Raw genomic sequence first — 22,739 nt, 5'->3', positions numbered from 1 at the left:
AGCTAAAAGCACATAACATTTTGCAAACAATTCGGGATAAAAAATATACAGTTTTTCGGACACATTTTAATTGAATGGCCAATTAAAATATATTTTAAATACCCTTAAAAATGTTTTTGCTTTTAGTTGTCATCATACTACGGCTAGAATTCCATGATTAGCAGGTCTCTGCTTGGACCTTAATGATAAGAATTTTTAATGTATAGTAGTATAATTTTTAATATTATTTAATATTATTATTATTGGGGTTGTTGTTAGGGCATAACTACACTATAATATACAGTTCTCTATTTTAGAGGACTACTTTATTCAGCAGGGACCTTTTAATAATACTACTAATAATAATAATTTATTTTTATTATTATTATATAGTCTTTGGGCTGTATGTCTACCACAGTCACTGGACAATTTCAATAATTAAAAAAATGCCTGTAGCGTTTTGCTAGAGCAATTGCAGTGTTGTTACAGTAGATGGAGACAGAGTATAACTATATTTACGACGAGCAAATACTTTCATTCTCACTAGTTATACATATTATTGACTGCGATTTCTAAACAACTCCCGCTAAACAACAGATAATAAGGCTTTGAAGTTTGTAACGTATTGTATATACTTTTGCATATTGCCAGCATCCGAAGCAGTTTTCAGAACCTCTACTGACATTTGGCCAAACGGGTTTATTTACCACTAATAAATAGGCTATGTCATATTAATCGTTTCAGCTAATACTTACATTATGACTGATGACGTTATTGTTGACGGAGTTGAAAGATAAAAATAGCACCAACATCCGGGCCTTCGCGCTGTTTACCTGCACCACGTGTTATGCTATAAAAACTGTTGCGCGCCGCCGTGCGATTTGGCACGTGTCGCTGCAGTGAACGCGCATTATCGAAAACAAGCGAGATGCTGCGTGCGCGGGCTCGTGTTTGTCTGGCGCGCGGAGCCTGCGGTGATTGGCTCGGTGAGCGATCTCCCTCGGCATATGATTGGTTTGACATAAACGATCCTCAACCTAATTGGTTTTCACGTCTGCGGAGGAGAATGTCGCCATAATAAACATATATTCTCAAAAACGTTCGATAAAAACATTATTCTCACTTTCTGCGTATTGTATATTCAACATTTTCCCATACTACATGTTGGAAACGACTACTGTAATGTTCATTGGCTGTAATATGACTGACATATATAGTATTATTATATACAACCAGAATCATGAGGTATCTTTTAAACTATAATATAATACGTATAAACACATAAAGAAAGAAATCTATACATTTACATTCGGTGCTCAATACTTATTTATTCAAAAAGTATCTTAATAAAAAAAACATTTAATTAATCGTATTATAATTGTATTAATTTAAATGTAAATGTAATAGCTACCTAAACTCTACAGCATTACTGAGTGAACTATGATGAAAAAAATAAATATTACAGAACAATTAATCCCCCTTCCTTTTTTGCATATTACTCTTTTCCCTGGATGATGATGTGCTTTTTAGATCATCATATATTTTAGTAGCCTTAAAATTGCACCTACAAAACTCTGCAAAATACGCACTCAGCGTGCTTTATTCACTTTTTTGTGTTTTTTCACCGCAAGTAAGGTAGCGTGCTTTTGTGGCGTGCGAAATATTTGTGAATGAAGGACAGGACAGATGTAAACGTTAGAGAGCGTGGAGCGCACACTAATAGCGACCCACGCCTCGTACGTGACCGCATCACGGTCTCATTCAAAAAAAAGGAAAGAAACAAAAAAAAATCCGCAGAGAAGAGTGTGTCACAGCGGAAGAACTATGATCGGCGGACTCTGAACAACAACAACAACAACAGCAGCATCATCTCGGACCGTCGTGACACGCGCGGACGCGGCAGCGCTCCTAAATGAGAAACCCTGCAGCGGGGACAACGACTCATCCACTTCCTCCCGAAAGGTATCGCATCCTGCAGCGCGTTTTCTTTCCACATTTGGTGACATTTTCCGACGCAGAACACCCAGCGTGCGAGTTGCTTTAAGAGCGCTGCATCCTAAGTGCCTCGGCGAAGGTCACATTGGTGCGCCGTGTTTTTAAACGACACGGTATCACGACGCTATCAAGCACGGCGGTCTTTGGTTTTATTTTATTATGCGAGCTGGGTAATAATTGCCCCGCGTCCGTGTGAAAAGCTGCGGGTTACCATGGAGTTATAAAATGGGACGCAGAATGAAAACATATGACATCATCAGGACAGTGGCGGCGACGCGACAGGCTTCCTTATTTAGACCAAGACTTGACGATTTCACGCCCTCCCGTTCGCTTTTGAAACTATTGATCGGTATCGATTATCGTCTGTCGGTCCGTGTCCGTAGGTAGTTCGTCTTTGAGCCGTCAACGAACGCGATGGAAATTGCATTGGCGTGAATGTAAGGAAGTTTTAACGTTGCGCATCGCGTCTGGCGTTGTAGTTGCGCACGGCTACTAAAATTCTGGGTTGTTGTTTTTTTTTTTGTGACCATTTATTTTAGGCAGTCACTTATTATTTATAAGGCGTAGCAGATGCTCTCTGACGCATAAAGACGGGGCCATTTCTTTAGTGCTGTCAGGCTGTGAAACCCACCCCTTCGTGAACCCCTATTTTACAGCAATATTGCTAAAAATTGATTTGCGTGTGTATTATAATAAGGAATCGGTGATATTACATGGCTAAAAGTAGACAGGATACTAATAACTACAGATTATGATGCAAGACATTAACTACCTAACGAATACTAAATAGTTTATTGTCACTACTAATTAAAAAAAAACATCTAAAACGTTTCTGTCCACTTCACCCCGTTCATTTGTTTTTCTTTACGCGTGCAGCTCTTGTAGGGAACATAATGCAAAACGCGAATCCGATGAAGTCACTATCTCAACCTATCTAATCTTTTAAGTTACATTGTATTTATTTACACATCCGGGATTATTTTCGCTCGGCTGGTAGCCCCGCCCTCTGCAGCCCATCTATTGGACGCTGTACACGCCAGTAACGCCACGCCCCGCCCACTCACAAAGCAGCAAGTCTCTTCACAAACACAAAGAGTGCAACAAAGACTAGAGAAATGTACAGCATAACCGACACACAAACCTGTCAGATAGTCTCAGTTTGAGGTCTCAAACGGAATCTGCGCCGAGACAAGACAACCGAAACCAAAAAAAATAAAAAGAATATCACAAAATATACTCTGGAGAAAAACAATATCCAGCTTCCCCATAGAAAACCCATGCCAAACTTCGCACTGAGATCCAGTTCAGGTGGTAAGTTGAGACGTTACGTTGTTTTTCAAGCTTAGAAACTCATGTTTGATACGCGAAAACGTGATTGTTGTTGTAGAGCGCTTGTTAGTTAATTAACACGGGCTCAAAACCATTCCTTTCTAAACCTCTCGTCTGTCAGCGGAGAATGCGGAGAGGGATGCATGCGCGCTATTTATAAGTTAAACACGCGGAATAAAAAAACTCAAGCGTGCTGTATTATTCATGCAGTCAAAAATAATTTACCGTTGGTGTTTGCCGATATCAAGTCTCAAATTCAGTCCCTGTGTCACTCAGCGCTTCCTGGTTTTGTCACAAAGCACGAGTCTTTGTTTTGTTTCCACGTTGGTCGCACAGTTTCTTTGTTGTTTTCTCTAAAGATCCCGCTGACAACAATCAATTTGCACCTTTTGTAACTGGTAGCCCATTGTTGGCTCGCTGAATTGCTTTTACGAAGACCTTGCTTCAGTTGTTTGTCACTCTGCAGGGAAGTAAAACAAAAGAAAGAAACTAATGTTTACGCCGAATGAGTACTACTGAATAAGTGACTCGCTTATTGTTATTCTAGAAGTTGTTAAGAGCTCAACGTGGCCATTCGAGCTCTTAAATGGTTAGATTTGCTATAGCTATTATTGTTTTTCCTTAAGCCATAATGCTCATGATTAGCCTTATCCTCTCAGGTTAACACGCGCTCATGAACCTCCTTTGTTTGTCTGCTGTTGATCTCCCTTTAGGTTCTCCCTCCTCGGGTCCTCTTTAACGCTTCTTTTGCTCTCGTTGTTTGAATCGGCCGCTTAACAGCTCGAGCGACTATAAACATACTTTCACGATGCTTGTGGTTACAAAATCAACTTGTCTTTATGAAAGCACGCTTGACTTGTCGTTTGCGCGAGCCCGTGATGTGGTCGTTTTCGTGTTTACGACACAAGGCGTTAAATACGGGCGATAATCTAGACATTTTATGTTTACGTGTTTTGCGTAGATATGCACAAAAAGAATAAATATTGAATACCCACATAGGTTGTTTACAGGTAAACAAGTTCTCATTTCCACCGAGACGCGTGCCACATAGCGCGCTGCGCGACCGTGTTGCCATATCCGCTTATTATACGCGACGTCGTGCGTTATGTGTTTACGTAAAGTCGCTTGTAATTCTGGATATTTTTGAGGGCTTATTAATAACAGTTATGTCAGTACAGTCGCATACTTGACTGGTAAGAACTTGGGATTTACAGCACAATTAATTATAATCTACCGTAATAGCAGATGTAAAATTTTCCCACCTGCTGTGCGCACCGCAGTATATTATGTAATTTTTAAAAGCAGTTGCACGATTCCTCTTTCATTCCCTCTTTCTGCTATTCTCAGAATCCACTTTCACGTGCGTGCATGAGAGATATTTAGCTGGCCGGTTTTAACACGTAAAACATCTAAATTATTCGTGGAGGAGGACGTCACGCTTTGTTTCGCATCAGGATTAATTTTACATTTGTTTAATGTCTGTTCAACGCAAACGAAAGCGACATGGGATTGCTGCTTCATGCTTGTTTTGGTTAGGTAAGTCAGAACGCGTTGCTTGTTTTAGCAAAATCTGGCAACACTTGGCGCCACAGGAGCAGAGCTCGCGCGTTTTGTTGGTCTGCATGGTTGGAGCTTCCTGTGCTATTGCGGAAGTGTGTCTGCATTTTTGTTTCTGTTGCATACAGTGTTGTTGCCCCCTCATTAGTGCATTATACAGAGTTTCCTGTTATTTACTTATTGTCTGTTCGAACAATATGTAAAATATGAAAAGAGGCAGAAGATGGCAAAAAGGAAGATGCCAAAAAGGGATGTCAGTTAGCAAAGCTCATGTAAAAGCCTATTGAAATAAGTGCAAATAATGTAATTAATGTACGGCGTTTGTAATAAGGGGCCAGTCTGGCCTGGTTAAGCAAGTTGAATTGAATGTCATCCTCTAATAGTTTGTATTAAGACACTGGACTTCCCACAGTAGCAGTAAAATTTAGCTGGGTCTTCTTGATGCACGGGCAACTAGCTGCAGTTTTGGACATGCTTAAACAACTATTGTTGGCTAAAAGTGAATTTTAAATATGTGGTATTCACTGGAGGGAAAACCATTATTATTCACACTTCATCAGGCACACAACGCCTCACAGGCTGCTCAGGCTTAAGCTGTCACGGGTGAAGAGGAAGTGATTGTTTTCTTTCACTTTTATCTGATTTCAGCTAGTCGTTTGCTAAGTATTCTTGCAATTCTAGGACTAATTTTCTATGCTTAAGAAATGGTTCGCACAAGTTAAGCATGACGCTGGCAACACCAAGGTCATGGGTTTGATTCCCAGGAAATACACAGAATGCCGCATGAGTCTCTTTAGATATCTGCTAAATGTATTAATTGCTGATGTAGGTTCAAATGGAAAATGTCGTAATTCAATGATTAATTTCTATTCTATCTTTTAAGTTTAAATGCTCTTGTTCTTATTTATTGTAATTGCATGGAAAAGTGACCACGGTGCACTTTCTCTTTTTGTGTTTCAAAAAAAAAAAAACTCAAAGGTGGTTTCGGACGAATATGAGGATGAGTAAAGGATGTAACAGTGGGTGAACAGCTTTTTTTTTGTTTTTAAACTCAGTTCAATCTTTTACAGTTTGGTATTATAGAGTATGTTTGTTCCAGAAAGTAATGGCCTTCCCCGTCTTCCTTTCCCTTTTTTTCCAGGTTGTATTTTCTCCTGTGGTGTCTGTGTGGAGCGTGCCACACATCCACTCCACAACAACGACGGCTTTTGCTTGCATCTTCCAGTGTTTCTTCTGTCAGCAAGTTCAGCAGAGCTGCAACTCGTCTAGCGCCAGCCCGGAGGAACCCAGTGAGGAGCACCACGACTGTGAGATGGTGAAAATGACAAAGTCCAAGACCTTTCAGGCTTACCTGCCCAATTGTCACCGAACCTACAGCTGCATCCACTGCCGGGCACATCTCGCCAATCACGATGAGCTCATCTCAAAGGTCAGTGGAGACGGTGTTGGGAAGTAACTAACTAAACTTAACATTATTCAATGCTGTCATCACTTTAGCTGCTTTCAAAGTTTAAAAATATGCATGCGATATGCAACTATTATAATTACTTTATTAATCTGTTGCATACAAACAATTAATCGTGTTTGTTTACATAATATGCGATTGAGTACTGTGTATATATATTATATATAAAATATATCTGTATATACATGTAAATAAATACGTTCAAAATATACACTGTATATTTTTATATATATATACATAATAAATGAAAAAAGTACACATATTATGTACAACAAATTTTCATTTAATCATGATAAAGCGTGTGACAGCACTAATATATAATGTATATAATATATATGTATACATGTATACTCTTATATATATATATATATATATATATATATATATATATATATATATATATATATACACATACACACACATATATGTATATGTACAACTATATAACATTGTTCTGTTACCTTGAAACATGCTTTAAGTCACGCCTCTGCGACTAGACTTTTATTGTGTCTCCTGACAGCACCCATAATAGGTTTACCAGCTTAACTACAGTACCGTTTTGTTTATGGTGTACTGTGATACCACAGCAGACACTTTACATCTTGTTTGTTGGACATAACAGGATATGTTCGCACAGGAGGCACGTGCCACTCTCCCAGATGGCTAAGCTGTTAACGCTACTGCAAGAGATGATCCATTTCCCAGTATGCACAGCACCTGTCAGGATCAATCGAACCCTCTTGTAGTTTAGATCTGAAAACTGGTGGTTTGGTAAACCTGTTTGCACACTGGTTGGTTGGTTCTTGTTTTCCTGGTCAAGAAATTTGAATATTAGGTTTCAGGGACCGGATTCACAAAACATTCTTAAGAATACAATTCTTGGTATCTTCTATTTCCTTATTCTAAGCTTAGAATTTTTTTCAAGATTTACAAAAACATTTCTTTAGACTGATCTTATCTTACGTCTTACATCTTATCTAATGTTCTTATCCTGAAAATCTCTTCAAGATGTTTCACACGACAACAGTTAACACAACCAGTAGCTACTGTCGCCAGATTGCAGTATCACCAAAAACCAATTAATAATAATTTTAACAAAACAAGCTATGACCAATGCCAACGCATTGCAAGCAAGTGAACACACTGCAAAAAAACCCAACTATCAAGTCTGTTAGCATTGTTTAGTGTTTGTTAGAAAAAAACTTCAACTTGTCTTAAAAGTTAGGTATAATCTCCATAAAGGTAAGATGATTTTGTTGGGCTGTTACATTCATTACAACACTAGCTACATATATATCACTTGAACTCTCAAAGTATTAAAAAGTAATATCAGTGATCTATTATATACACATCGATCAGTTATGTCTATGTGTGATGACTGTAGAATTCAAAATTTTGTTAAACGGGGACCTTATTTTGAATTTTTGTACGGCAAGAACCCTCATTTTATGATTATTACAGTAATCTGCAATGCAGTGCAAAAAGACAGGCTTTTTTAGTTGATCAGCAAATCTTCAGCAAGCCATGCAATCAAACACCACCTGTCATTTGATAAACATAAGATATTTTTTTGTGATAATACACTCATAGATAAATTCCTGAAAAAGTTCAAAAATATTTTCTTAAGGATATTTTCACGAATCCAGTCCCAGTTAGGTGAGATTAGCTCCCTCATTTTTATAGTGACGGAACAAGCACCTAATTAAAATTCTCACGTACAATAAGAAGCAACGTCACAGCTGTTTTATGGGTCATAAATTTGAAGCTATTTAATGTGTCCTCTTGTTGATCCAGCATTGTTTTATGGATTATGTTGACCTGAGGAATGGAATGTTGACTAACTTGTATTTCCATTACGTATTTTGTTGTTGTTGAGGTAGTAAATTATGTAGATATGCAATGATGCAATTCTTTATCGTGGTATTGTAAGATGTGACAGGTCAAGCCTAAAAGTACTCCACCCAAACAAAGAAATATGTATGCATGTGTGCGTGTATGTGTATATATAGGTTATATATTTATTATATGACTGAAATGTATGCTATATATCGCCATGGCTAAAGACTTTGAAAATGATATGAGGTTGAATAATGCACTTCCGTCAGTTGACCTGGCCAATGGCTTACCATGTCACTGGTATTAATTGATACATTTTATCATACATTATATATATATATAGATATATATATCTCAAAATCTACTGTTAAAATGTCTCATTACCGCCAAGTTATGGCTTGTTGACACATAATGATGATGCATTGCCATATGTATAAATACAGACAGGATCTAAAATAAGATCTGTGGAGAGCAGCAGTAATATCATGCCCTCTTTACACAGATTAATTTCCTCGCTGTATGCATCCTTGCCAGTTAAACTCACTCTTGGACATGAAGGTAGACCAGGGACAAACTTCAAGACAAAGAATGTAATTTCACAGTGAGCAATACTGAATTTATTTCAATGGGCTTCGCTCAGGCTCCAGTGCGTTTATCCTCCGCAATATTTCAGAAAGTCTCTTTTCATTTAGCCACGGCGCACTCGGACAGGATTGTTTGTGTGTCCAAATAAAAGCATTAATGCTCTTAGCACTTGAAAAACACCACATGCTCTAGGGAGGTGTGTCGCTGTGAGTGAAAAGCGGTTTTGCTGTATGGCTGAGTTGGGCTCTCCTGAAACTTCCTTTCTCCATCTCATCTCCTCAGCGCCAAGAATTACCTCTAAGCTGATTATGTCATTGGGTGATAGTCTGGGTCCAGCGCCTTTCTCCTGTAGCTACTGCAAACCTAAGGGCTCTTTTCATGGCACGCGTCTTCATTTCATTAACAAATGGCCTTGCTCGATGGCAGATCGTATATTATGAAGGGTACATTGTTCCTGCGATGTTATCCACAAGGAGATTTTAAGGGCGTGAATGGACATTTAAACCATGAAAAGCTCAACAGATGTTCCTTGCATATCCTGACATTTAGATGGTGCCGTAAAGATGACCCACTTTACTTCAGAATGGAGGCCTTTGTTAGCAGTCAAAAGTGGAAAATGTTTGTGGCTTTTTTGTTTTAACTGGTAAAGCAGGTCAATTTGATTATGACATACTTTCATTTTTCCAGCATGGCCACAAAAGACTTGCCATGCCAGATATCATTCTTCTTGTTGATATCGTTCATAATACTATCATTCTTTGATACGTATTAATTGTGGTGAAACCTTCTTTGAAAGGATGCATCTCGTCCTACTCATGCATTCCTTCATAGACTAGGAGGTATCGAGGTATCTTGCATTATGCAGTCACAAACCTGCCAACATTAGAAAGGATTAGCACGCATGGTGCTAGCCAACGAAAAGCAGGACTCGCATGCTGAACTCTTGGATCGGCATCAAACATCACTGGAGGAATGCGGACAGTATTGTGGAAAGGCTAAGCTAAAGCTTTGCTGCAGTAAGTCATCATCAAGCACCCCTCTGGCTTGCAGGCAGACACCCCATCTGCTCCAGAGATGGGACATTGGGTAGTATTTCTACAATATAAAAACATTTATACATGAAGCAATCTCTTATATAGTCGAGCGACACAAAATGCTCAGAACGTAACTAATCGTCCTGCACCATAGGCACTTTTCCAACACAAAACCTGTTTTAAAACATTGGCAGCATAATCTGACCTTCTATGATGCCGTATTTTGGCCAGATTATTTATTGATTTTACATCATTTTTAATGTTTTTATACTTGTCAGCGTGATAGCCTTATATGTAGTACACTGACATATGGCCGACCCAAGTTTGAATACCAACTTGAGGTATTCAAACTTGGTACTTGAGGTACCAATTTTTTTTTACCAATTTCTAATATGCCTTGTTTTGGCCAAATGTATTAGGTTGTTAGGCTGGAGACATGCTAATCTATCAGTACAACTGCTTGTTTATAGGTTTTTGAATTTTTATGAAGACCTGCCTGTGTCTGGTGTTGATGGGTTTTCTGTTTCTGGTCCTTTTTCTATAAAACTCTATTTCTCCTCCTCAGTAGTTAAAGTAGGTTACCAAACCTCTTCTATCAGATGTGCCTCTTAACTGCTCCCACAATCAGGTAATGATTGAAAAGAATTAGAACAAACCCAGCATTGACTGCAGTTTGTCTCAGAGCCAGGTGCCTTTTGATAGGAACAGTAAATGACCCACTTGTTCTGTTTTAACAACAGTAATCTCAGGTTACATTAGCAGAAGACTTAAAACCAGTGAGAGAGGGAGGAAAGTCAGCCAGTCAGTGCTGAGTAAGTCTTTAGCCAATAGATAAATGAAGACAGGCAAAAGAGGCAGGGAAGAATGGGTGGTTTTGTTTTCAAGCCAGGTGGAAAGTTTTAGGCTTGCAATCAAAATCAGTCTGTGTTGGCTGCAGGAAGAATCTCAGACATTTTGCATAAAGACCTGAGAGATGCCTGTTCTTTGATGTTCTGGTTATGGACTGAATATCCTTTGAAGTGGGTGGATGATGTTGGTCAAAGTTTATGACATGATCATGAATCAGTGAATTGATAATAGCCATACATCTTCTGGCTGGCATATGAAATCATAAAGCAATGCTACATACTCCAAATCTCCATTGATTGGATTGTAGTAACACTTTTTGTAGTTTCAAAGCATAGCTTATACTAGTGTATAATTTTAAGCTTGCACAAATACCTTAATACGCACATGCCAAAATGCAGATTCTAATTAATTGAATTAAAAAAGTCTCTTATGCTCACCATTATGTTTGTTTGCATTAATATTGTGAAAAATATTTGAACTTTGATAATATACATTTTAAAATGTAATCTATTCCTTAAATAATGCATGCATGCTGAATAAAATTGAACCTTACTGACCTCAGACTTTTGAAGTGTATGTTATTAGCAGTCTGTCTGACCTTTGTGATAACTCATTAAAATGCACGTAACATTGGTTGAACTAGGCAACCTCGCAAGTGCTTCAACCAAAGGAAGTCACAATTTGAATATCACATCTGACAGTCAATCATGCTAAAGATATGAGAGATAGAAATCATTACTGGTAAATTTGGCTAAGTGCATTCTTAAGTGGTAACAAAGAGTTTAATCAGCTAGCAGTAATTACTTTTTAATTAACTTTAATTCAGTTTTTATTTAACCAACTAAGACAATTACCACTTGAGATGACTAGTGTAAGAACTATAAGTCTATGTAACAGGTCACCAATTCCAGTACATGTGCATGCATTTGGTAGAATGTTTTGAAATGCTTTTCCAGGTTTTGTAGGAAATAGTCTTCACTCTTTAGTTCGCATGCAACATTCACTGTATGCAGTAGGCTACACAGTCCAAACCGCCAGTTTAAATAATTGATCTTTACTTCATTGAATCAACAGGTTAACCCAAATAGCGTTGGCCCTTGTCATGCGGAAAAACGGTAAAGTGTTCATTAATATTTTTAGAAGAGCAATGTATCCTCTGGCAAAAATGAGCGATTTGTCGATTCCCAGGGATCCCTTCTGTGTGGCCTGCTGTTATGGTTACAGTAGTCGTAAACCGAACAACACTTACCAAGATATCCTCAAGCCATATGTCAAAAACCTTAAGTAAACAGTCACTTGAAACAATGTGAGGGAATTTCTGCTGCAAAATAGTAATGAATGGAAAGAAAACACTCTCTCTTCGTATTAAATGTCCAGCTGAATTGGAAGCTTACATAAAAACATTTTGTCACTAATGTGTCTCTTTGCTTATTGCACTGAATGTTTCCCAGGACTGTAGCACACGGCTTTCGTAATTATAACATAATAATAGAGGCAGATCTGTAATTAAATCTCATTGATCTGGCTTAAATGCATTCTCTTCCTCCCAAATGCACTGCTTTCACCCCCCCACCCCTCGTTCCCATGTGCATTATGCACATACCACCATTGTAGCTAGAGCCAGATTTACTTGTCCCACAGTGTAAAACGACACAGTCGGGGGCCTTTCATTGTGTCAGTGTCCCTATAAAATTACCCGTTTGCCTTCAGCTCGAGCTAGTTAGACACTCCTCTTAGAAGAGCGCAGACAGCCGCTGTGGGCTTTAACAGTCTTTATTAGGCTTGTAGTTATACTCGGGTCATCGGCAGTGGAAAAGTAAAGCCGATTCGCCCTGTCCCAGCTCTTGCGACCGAGAATGACAGCTGGTTACCAGGAGCACACTGGCCTAAATCCAGCCACTTACACCAACAATAAGCATGCATTGCATTTATGGAAAAATCCTAGATGTGCTTAATTTGAATATTCATTTGTAATTAACTGCATTGGTGAGGTTGTGTTGAAGTGTTCCCATAAAGCTGTCCTAATCTGAAAAGCACTGCAAATGCTTTTGGCAATCCATATGTTTAGTTGGTGTGGCAGAGCATTCAGTGCTCCATCCATGTTTGCCTAACCTTTACACACTTACTACTATAATGTGCTTTTACTAAAAACAGATCAACTTTTTATGACTAAGTTCTCTTGTATATTTTCACAGTCTCCTCAGTGTATTCTCACCATGACTGAGTGTCATTATTAGTGTTATTTGCTAAGGCAAGCGTCACTCTAACCATTGCTCATACGCTAAAAAGTGTTTTGAAGACTTGTTAAATTTCAAATTCAATGCTTGCACATTTTGTCATAGTCTGCAAATATTTTCATTTCAAATTTCATCTCCAGATGATCTTATTTTACAAATAGTTCATTTTTAGATTAAATTTAGTTAATATTGTGGTAAATCTTTTTTTTTTTTTTTTTTTTTTTTTTTTTTTTTGCAGCATGTATTATGTACTTTATTTTCATGTATTATTATTTATCTTTTAATAGTATTATTAGTGTAATATATATGTATAAATGTGTATGTTTATACATAAATGTGCTAATTATACATTCACACACACACACACACGTTGTATATGCTGTTAATTTTGCTTTTTGCAGTGCTGCTGGGTATATGACTGAAGTATTTCCCTCATAACACTTGCTAGTCCAGACTGTTTGGACTAAACTCTATTATTTGTGTTAATAGGGTGTGGTAGAGGCTAAACGGGTTAATGCTTTTAAAACCATCACTGGAGAGAGAGAGTAGATAAGACAAAGTAGCCAGAAAGAAATAGAAGAGCCTTGACTTTAGAGGAGCAAACTCAAAACTCGAAATTTAAAGGAATAGTTCACCCAAAAATTACAATTTTGTCATGTACTCACTCATGAGTAGTTACAAATCTGTATGAATTTCTGTGTTCTCTCAAACACAAAGGACCATATCTTGATAAAAGGTTGTACCATGGATGTCAAGGGTGACCCAAAGCAGCCTGGTTACAAACTTTCTTCAAAATATCTTTTTCAGGTAAAACCTGAAAACTTGACTCAAAACCCTGAAGAAAAGTTCTGATTCAAATAAGAGATTTGTTCACAAATTGCATGACTACTTCTGTTACCACGCCAAGGAGACCTGCATCAGATTTTAGGGATTGCAGTGAATATTGTTTAAATTTTTCTTTGACTTTTGAGTTTTATGGATGACTTTTACTTATGTTATGTATAACATATGTGCTTCCGCAGAAGAAAGCAAGCCATACAGGTGACCAATATGAGCAAATAGGCACAGAGCTTTCATTTTGGGTGAACAATCCAGTTAAACACTGAATGGGAGCCCAAAAGAAGTGCCTTCTGTCAGCGTTCAGCTTTATCTCCATTTTTATGAAGAAGAATAAAAGCAGCTCTGTTCCTTCACTCTCCACTAGTCAGCTCAATGTGTGGAGCTTATTATGTGGAGTCTCATAAACCCACATACGCACACATTTTCCAAAAAGAAACACTGTTTCATGCTTGCGCACACATATGCAGAGACTCATTTATGAAATACACATGTTGGCCTGTGACCAGAGCTTGGCTGTCAGAACACAGTTTGTTTCAGGCAGACTTTCTACATACTCACACGCACATAGACAAACATACAGAGAGCACCACACACACACACACACATATATACACACTCTTTCATGGGAACCATGTGCAGGTCTGCTGTATCTGTGAGTGTGGGAGAACTTTAATTGTAACGTTATCACATATATATGTGATTATAATGTGTGTTTATATATATAACATTTTATTTCTCTTTTGTCTCTCTAGTCATTCCAAGGCAGCCAGGGACGAGCCTACCTCTTCAACTCAGTGTAAGTATATATCTCATTTCATTCACATCAATAATTTATAGCATTTTCCATGTTGTGAATTAAAATTATGCACTATTATTGTTCAAAGTTTTTGGGTCTGTCTTTTGAAGAAATTATTATTTTATTCAGCAAGGATGCGTTGAATTAAACAATTATTAATAGTGGCAATACGATATTTATAATATTGCAAAAGCTTTCTATTTTTTAAATAAATGCTGTTCTTTTGAACTTCTGAACATCAAAGAATCCTAAAAAAAGGATCTCGGTTTTCACTGAAATATGAAGCATAATAAAAATGATTTCTGAAGGATCATCTGGCGCTGAAAACTGTAGTAATGATGCTGACATTTTAGCTTTGCATCACAGGAATAAATCACATTTTAAAATATAATTAAAAATGATTATAAAACATTATTTTAAACAGCAATAATATTACTGTTTTTACTATATTTTTGATCAAACAAATGCACCCTTGTAAGCAGAATAGACTTAAATAGAATAGAGTAAACTTTGAATGGTATTGTATATATTGGGTTATCTACCTGGTTGTTTATGCAAAAAAAAAAAAAAAAAAAACTTTCAAGGCTGATGGGTCACCCATATCACCCTGAAGTTTATTTTGTCATAATGACCGGGTGACTGCACATTATCTCTAATATCTCCATCAGAGGCTCATAGAGGAATGGGAATAGCTGTTTTGCATATCACAAGAGCTTTAGGCCTAAACATAGCACTGCTGTCTAATGATGCAAGTTGATGATTCATCATATTTAAGCATAGCGCTACCAGTGTGTTTAAGCTAGCGCTTCGCTGTGTGCGAGATATTATGATGATAAAGTCTAGATTAAATGTGTTTGTGTTAGCGAACTGTGAAATTCCTCAGGCAGTCCACAGTAGTGCATGAGCGTTAGCAATGCCATTGCGAAGATCCTTTTATTAAGAGTTAAGAGTCTCTTGAAATATTACAGACTTTATGAAATGCAAAATTAATAAAATGACTTTATATTACCACCGGAAAAGCCTGATGATGCACGTCACGTTATTGGCAAATGTCATATACTAACTTTTTGTGTTTGTGGTCAGTGCAATTTTTATTAAAAAAAATAAATACTTTTATTCAGCATGGAAGCATTAAACTGATCAAAAGTGTCAGAATAGACAATAATATAACTATTTTAATTTAAGTAAAATGTTATTTTTTTTAACTTTCTGTTCATCAAAGAATCCAGAACAAATATTATTATTTGCTCAAAAGTATTAAGCGGCGCAACTGTTTTCAACATTGACAATAATAAGACATGTTTATTGAGCACAAATAAGAATGATTTTAAAAGGATCGTGTGACACTGAAAACAAGAAATTGCTAAAAAGTCATCATTTCATCACAGGAATAAATTACATTCTAAAATACATTGCGATAGAAAACAATTATTTTAAATAGTAAAGACATTTATATATACATTTCAGCTATTATATCAAGGCCAGCTCAAGGTCCCCATCGGCTTTGCTACTTATTTGTAGGATTACTAACATTTAATCCCCATTAAAGATGAGCAAAACAATTTGTAAAACAATTTTTACATAAATTGCATTGAATTTAATATTTTAGATTTTAATCTAAAATAGCCTATGCATGTTCATAATTTCTGTTGAAAATGAAACGTTTTAGTCATAGCAGTGATGCTGCATGGCCGCTGGACACTTCCGTTGTAGACATAGTTTTTTCAGCCTGTAGTTCATCTGCTGTAGTTCTGCTTCTGACCTCCAGTAAAGGCGACCCACTATGACTTTCAGAAAACACATCGAACTATCGTTTTGACCATCGATTAACCTCTTTTTCCTCAGTGTGAATGTCGGTTGTGGTCCAGCAGAGGAGAGGGTTCTCCTGACAGGTTTACACGCTGTGGCGGACATCTACTGTGAAAACTGTAAAACCACTCTGGGCTGGAAATACGTGAGTTAACTTTTCTGCCGTTCCGTGCAAATTATAGACTGTTATTTTAAACGCCTTTTCCTTGCATCACAAGACAAGCTGTGTTTTGTTTGGAGGTGTCGCACTTTGCTGATACGTGCTTGTCAGAGTGCTTGTTCTGCAGTTGCAGTGACAGCAGTCGGATAATCTGAGCTGTGTGGGTTTCTTTATTTTTGTCTACTGATATCCCGTTACATCGCTGGTCTCTAGTGACCCAGAATTAACATCCTCTGACCTCTCACTGCAGTCCAGCACACATTTAGCTCTATATGTCTTTATTCACCGCTCAATTAGGACCCACTTTATTGCCGTAAGTGTTTGTTCTGTTGTGCTTTCATAAGCAATCCAAACAGCTACGCTAAATAATAGATCATTTTTGATAACACTTTATAATAACTTTCATTAATAAGTAATCAAAACACGCACTGTCTCATAATATAATGCTTAACAGATGTGTAACGTGAATTTAACATTTAAAATTGCGTTTTATTCATATTTAAATACATTTTATCCACAAATGTACAGAAATAGACAATGAATAAATATTCTTTAAAATAATTACTACTTTTTATTCAGCAATTCAATTAATATTGTCATCAAAGACATTTATAATTTTGCAAAAGATTTCTACATTAATTATGTGAAACTGCATCATGTGACGCTGAAATCTGAAATAATGGCTACTGAAAATTCTGATTTTTCATCATGAAAATAATGTGAAAATATGTTAATATATAATGTATTTTCTTATGCATTTCTGTGTGTAAGAGGCAAAAATAAAACAAAATTCTTACCAACTCCAAAATATTGATAAATATAGATTTAGGTTCTTTTTTCAATCAGCGATGAGCTACTTAGTATAAAAATGCTAAATATGTTTGCCATATGAAGAGTTCATTTCCAAAAAGTCTGTTTTCAATTATTTAATTAATCTCAGTCGAACCGTGGTCAGGTTGTTTAGATTAGGTAAAAAATAACTAAAATTACAGCTATAAAATTGAATAACAACATATCCTATTATGTTGTTATTCAATTTTATAGCTGTAACAACAACATAAAAACATGATTTCTGTAAATGAACTTTTCATATATTCCAACCCATCCAAACTTACTTAACTATTTTGTCCCCATTAACATGTCATTAGCTGTGTTTAACGTATCTCTCAGTAGTATTGTGTTAATGTATTTGTTTGTAATCTAATTATTTCACAAAGCTAATCATAATAGGAAAGTTATATCGCGTTGTTTTTTTGCAGTTTTTGTAGATGGCAGGTATGTTTTGTTTTTCTGATTAAACCAAAGCTCTAACTATGTCTCAGGATTGGTTAAGAGAGATTTTACGCTCATGGTTCAATCTTGTTAGTCTTCAGGTCTCTATACGTATGATCGCAAAACCTTTTCAAGCCACACTGAAACACTGATCACAGACCAGTTTCTCTTAGCTCTTTTCACCATCATTTGATGAGAAACTCACAGGAACAGCTCTTATTTCAAGTCAACTGAGTGGAAGCTGGCAGTGTAGGGTTTACAACCAGAGGCACGATGACACACCACTGCTCCAGTGGGCAGATTTAAGTCAGATGAGTAATGGACAGGTGTGAGAGGAGATTCAGACAGCCTAAAGCAGTCAAAAAGACTTTAGTTAAGCTGACCGTGCTAAAGCAATAGCTAGTTTTATATAATTTCAGCATATCATGTAATGATTCTGCATTTTATAGGTATTTATTTATCTCTTTTAAACATGCTAATTCCTCTTTCTAACAGGCTGTTTTGGCTACTGTACCTTAAAGGCCTTTCTTATGATTGGCTGAGATCTTCGAATCAGTGTAGTTCCAGCAACGTTATTGCAGCAGTAAATAATAATATTTAGTATTTTTTTATTTTATAGAATATTTTATTTGCAATTCTCCACCCCAAAAATGTGCAGCCATGCTAGTAAAAGGAGATGGCTGCCAAGCAAAAGCCATATGTAAATGTGGCATATGTCATATGATAGTATATGTAGCAGTTGTGATAAACATTGCAGTTTCTATTTTTGTAACTTCAATACATAGTCTGGGTGAACTGGTGAGGAAGCGTATCAATATCATATTCTTTTAAGAGAAAGTCAAATCCTGTTTTTCATTATTGTTAAAGGGACAGTTCATCCAAAAAAAAAAGAAAATTTAGACATTCATGTCTTTCCAAGCCCATAAGGCTTTGGTTAAGCTTTGAAATACAAATTAAGATATTTTTAATGAAACCTGAGAGATTTTTACCCCTCTACTTAAAGTCCAGGAAGCCAAAATTTAAAATAGCCTTAATGGTCGTCATAAAACAAACCCATATGAAGTGAGTGTTTTAATCCAAATCTTGTGATCAGATACAATCACCTTATATAATAAACAGATTAAATTAATGCTTTTATGTACATCCAGACAATGTTCGACAAACACATACATATAGTGCATTACGCAAGTGAGTGTGTCAAGTGCTCAAACTAATTTAAAACCCAAGTTTTGGATTAAACCACTCTTTTAAGGCTTTTTTGGCGTATTTTGATCTTATGATCTTTTTTTGGGAGTTTTTCTTACCTGAACTTTCAGTGGAGGCACAGAAACCTCTCAGCTTTCATTAAAAATATGTTAATTAGCGTTTTGAAGATTAACCAAAGTATTATGGGTTTGGAATGACATGAAGGTGAGTAAACGATGACAGGATTTTCATTTCTGGTTGAGCAATCCCTTTAAGTAGACAGAAATATTGTTTGATTTATTGCAGTATTCAAAACCGTATGTTTCTCAGTCCTGACGTTTCATGTGTTTTTTTCTCTCTCTCTGTTACAGGAGCACGCGTTTGAGAGCAGTCAGAAATACAAAGAAGGCAAGTTCATCATCGAGCTGGCTCACATGATCAAAGATAATGGCTGGGAGTGACCTTCACCAACCTGCTCTCAGCTCAGTGACCTTTGGGCTGCTCTGCCGTGGACTTTGCCGAGTGACACCACCACACGTACACAAACAAAAAAACGCACAGACACGCACGCGCGCACACACACACGCCACCGTCGGCCATGACACATCCTGACATCTCTACCGGGTCATCACAAAACTCAAAAGGCAGAGCGACGGAAAGCGAATCGCAGACGTCTACGGTCACTGAAAGACTCTCTAGGACCTTTTTCCGAGATGTACATGTCAACACTTTGGGATCCGAACCTTCTCCCTTCCTGTTCGACTGCCCCGTTAACTGGTTTCAGTGTGCTCGGCCCTCCTCGTGTGCAAGCTGTTAACAGTATCCAGAAGACACAGTCTCATTTTTTCATTTGACATCCTCGTGAACGAGCAGGAGGTGTGCGTCTTGGTGTGCGTACTTTCTTTGTTTTTGACAGGAATCTCGACTCCTTCCTGGTGGACTGATGTTACCGGTTAGCTTTTTTTATATTTTCTTCTCTGAGTCAAACCCGTTCTGATTGTCTTTCCTTTCACTCTGGGGTAGTGACAGTTGACATGCGTTATTAGAGTTGGGGTTGGTTTCAGGGTTAGGCTATGTAGCAGTATATTTGAGATGGGGGGGGGTGGGCGTTCATCATTGCAGTGGCATGGCATTTCCCCCCTGCGTTTTACCTGTTTTATTTCAGAATTGAAATGTGTATATTTTTTTTTTTCTTCCTCGGATGACTTCACTGTGCAATTCGTGGGACACTCTGGTACAGCAGTAGCGTCTGACCCCTACAGGAGCTTTAGTTGTCTCTGGTGCTTTTGGTGAGATTACACAAACACGCGTCTTTGAGTTGGCATTTGTGGCAGGTTCCATTTTTGCAACCGTATTATAGGCGAGAGAAAAACAAGACAAGCAACAGCCGTTTGGATGCACTGGACATTGGGGAAATCTGAAACTGGTGTCCTCGGAACATTGTTTGCGTTACATTTTCATCCCCCTTCACGCCAAATGATGACAAGATTTTACAAAACTATTGTTGTTGATATTACAATCATGTATATGTTCATTGCTATGTGTAATTTATGTGTTAAACCACATGTCTGGACATGCACACGCATGTTAGCTCAGTGTGTTTTACACATTATGTTTTATGGCATACTTGAATGCAGTTACTTTGTTTGCACTTTGCAGAGGCCTTGTTCATGGGTTTAGAGGCAAAAGTCTGTCCATTTTATGGCCTTTTTTTCATGAAAAATAATCGAATGATTGTATTAGATGCTTTGAATGATTTTCAGGGTTGGGTGGTTGCTGGCTTGATCATCTCCCTCTACTTTCAAACACTCGAAATCTGCTGCTTTCGCTTTCTTCCGCAGGCTGGCAGACCTGTTCGCTACGCTCGCAATTCGTCCAATTGGATTTTGCGCATCAGAAGCAGGTCTCGAATTTTACAGTCGGGAAACCATTCAGTGTGGCGTTACGCGATTCTTTTGCTGCTAATAGAGATAAATGCAATCCGGAGCTTTCACTTTAAACCTTCTGCACTTTACCCGGACTGTCTGAGAGCATGCGAGCGGATGTGTTCCTTTTGTAGCTTTTCTCCACATCTTTGCCTCTAAGCAGCATGAATCTTGTGCCTCTTCAAAAGATAAAAAAAAAAAGAAAAAAAGAAAAGAAATCTCCCTCTCCTCTGTGTTGTGCGGCGCATGACTCCGAGAACCCAGCACATCTATTAGAAGCTCTGCTGGAGCTTCATATCGAACTCGAAAACGACACGAACTTGGAAGCGAACCTCACAGAACCTCTATTCACTTGAAAGTCAGATATAATCCAGTATTTTTTTCATAGTTCCATGTCGAAGCTAGTGATGTTATGAAACGGTATATAAAAGGGGCGGGGCTGTTAGATCGGGAGGGGGTGGAGCTTGCTTCCTGTAGAGGTAAAGAGGGGCATTTAATGTAGATTTTTATCGAATATAATTAAATATATATAAATATATCGAATCGTACAGATGAATATCGAGGTTTCGTTGTGCTTAAGGGTGGGTGGGATGGTGGGCAATAGTAGAATGAGCGGTGAACCCTCAGTTAGCGTTCGCTGCCGATAAGGTCAGTCCGGTCACGTGACCTTCGAATCAGTCAAAGACAATGCAAACAAAATAGTTGTAGAAATATCTTACTTGAAAGATGATACAGAGTTACAGACAATACATTGTCCCTCTCACACAGTTTTGTACATAAAGTAACATATTTAAGGTTTTATACATATTTCTACTGGGTTAGTTTCTCTACTTCCCCGACTTGAAGCACTTTTGTTCACTGTATCTCTGGCTTTATATTTGTGTGTGAATGGCGAGAGTGTGTGTGTGTGTGTGTGTGTGTGTGTTTGGATGCATGTATGCGTGTTCCCTTCCCTCACTTTATTTGTAGACGTTTTTGCTGTCGTTCACTAGTTCCTCTGTGCTGTTTCCTTTTATGACACTTCTTTTGCTGTCTCACCGCGTGTTTTGATGTGTGCTCTCTTAGCTTGACTATAATGAGCTTTGTATTTTTATTTTTTTTGTTTAATATTAAAGTTGATTTTTCAATAGTTTCCAGTCGAGAGCCTAATAGCAGAATGTCTGCTGGTCGTGTTTTAGCATCATGGTCAGCGGTGAGCTGGATTCACCTGCCCAAATTTCACAATAGAAACACCGACCCAGACCGTTTTACAAAAAAAAAAAAAAACAGCTTTCCCTAAGATTTTCAGAAACAGAACTAGATCCAGGCCAGTGTCACTGTCAGTGTGCACCAAAAAATAAGACATCGCTCAACCGAAACCTTTTTACTGAGAACCACTTGGTCAAACCAAAAAAATCCAGTTTGTGGCCTCTCTGAATACCAAGTGGGAAATTTCCTTTTTTTTATTGTGATTTTGTCTTTTTACAGCAACATATTAAGGTGTTTCTGATATTGGCAGTAGAAAAGATTGTTTACTGCTGTTTCTTTTTAGTGACACTGGTTTTAAACCTTTCTAGAGCTGTTACTCTGAGATTTGCCATTCAGACGACATCTAGTTTAAGGCAACAGTGGTATGCAAAGGAAACGATTGTATAAGTTTGCCGAGTTATTTTCTTAGGACTGTTAAAATATAAGGTCTACAGCATGTTGTATTTATAATGGCTATATTAAGTCGTGCCTGGTTTTCTTTCGTTCGTTTTTCTTCTTCAATGCAAAAAAGCTTTTTTCTTCTTTTTACTTGATTACATTGCTTTGCATTCTGTCCTAGTAAAGAAAAGTCACATTTGTCTGTTTTCACTGTATTGTAAACTATTCAGATATCACAATAAAGCTTAAATGGTATTGCA

General features: G+C 37.5%; 1 protein-coding gene and 1 long non-coding RNA gene across 4 annotated transcripts in view; one reads left to right on the top strand and one right to left on the bottom strand.

The window, feature by feature from the left end:
- Positions 1-5,654, bottom strand: part of LOC122345819 — a 7,566-nt gene extending 1,912 nt beyond the window's left edge. Inside the window, exons 1-2 of the long non-coding RNA XR_006251038.1 lie at positions 4,299-5,654; positions 3,529-3,763 (exon numbers count right to left, since the gene is read on the bottom strand). This is a non-coding gene — a long non-coding RNA (uncharacterized LOC122345819). The remainder of the gene's footprint in view (positions 1-3,528; positions 3,764-4,298) is intronic.
- ypel1 (yippee-like 1) lies at positions 1,477-22,739 on the top strand. Of its 3 annotated transcripts, none has more exons than XM_043240298.1 (5): positions 1,477-1,941; positions 6,002-6,289; positions 14,459-14,502; positions 16,348-16,456; positions 19,300-22,739. In XM_043240298.1, the coding sequence occupies exons 2-5, from the start codon at positions 6,173-6,175 to the stop codon at positions 19,387-19,389; spliced, it is 360 nt and encodes a 119-aa protein (XP_043096233.1). In that variant the 5' UTR covers positions 1,477-1,941; positions 6,002-6,172; the 3' UTR covers positions 19,390-22,739. The 3 variants fall into 3 exon arrangements, with proteins under 3 accessions (XP_043096233.1, XP_043096234.1, XP_043096236.1); XM_043240299.1 differs by lacking the exon at positions 1,477-1,941 and adding an exon at positions 1,969-3,285; XM_043240301.1 differs by lacking the exon at positions 1,477-1,941 and adding an exon at positions 5,766-5,879.

This window comes from Puntigrus tetrazona, chromosome 5 (genome assembly GCF_018831695.1).
Source record: "Puntigrus tetrazona isolate hp1 chromosome 5, ASM1883169v1, whole genome shotgun sequence".
NCBI lineage: Eukaryota > Metazoa > Chordata > Actinopteri > Cypriniformes > Cyprinidae > Puntigrus > Puntigrus tetrazona.
The sequence above is the reverse complement of the archived record's forward strand: the minus strand, read 5'-3'. Positions and strand labels throughout refer to the sequence as shown.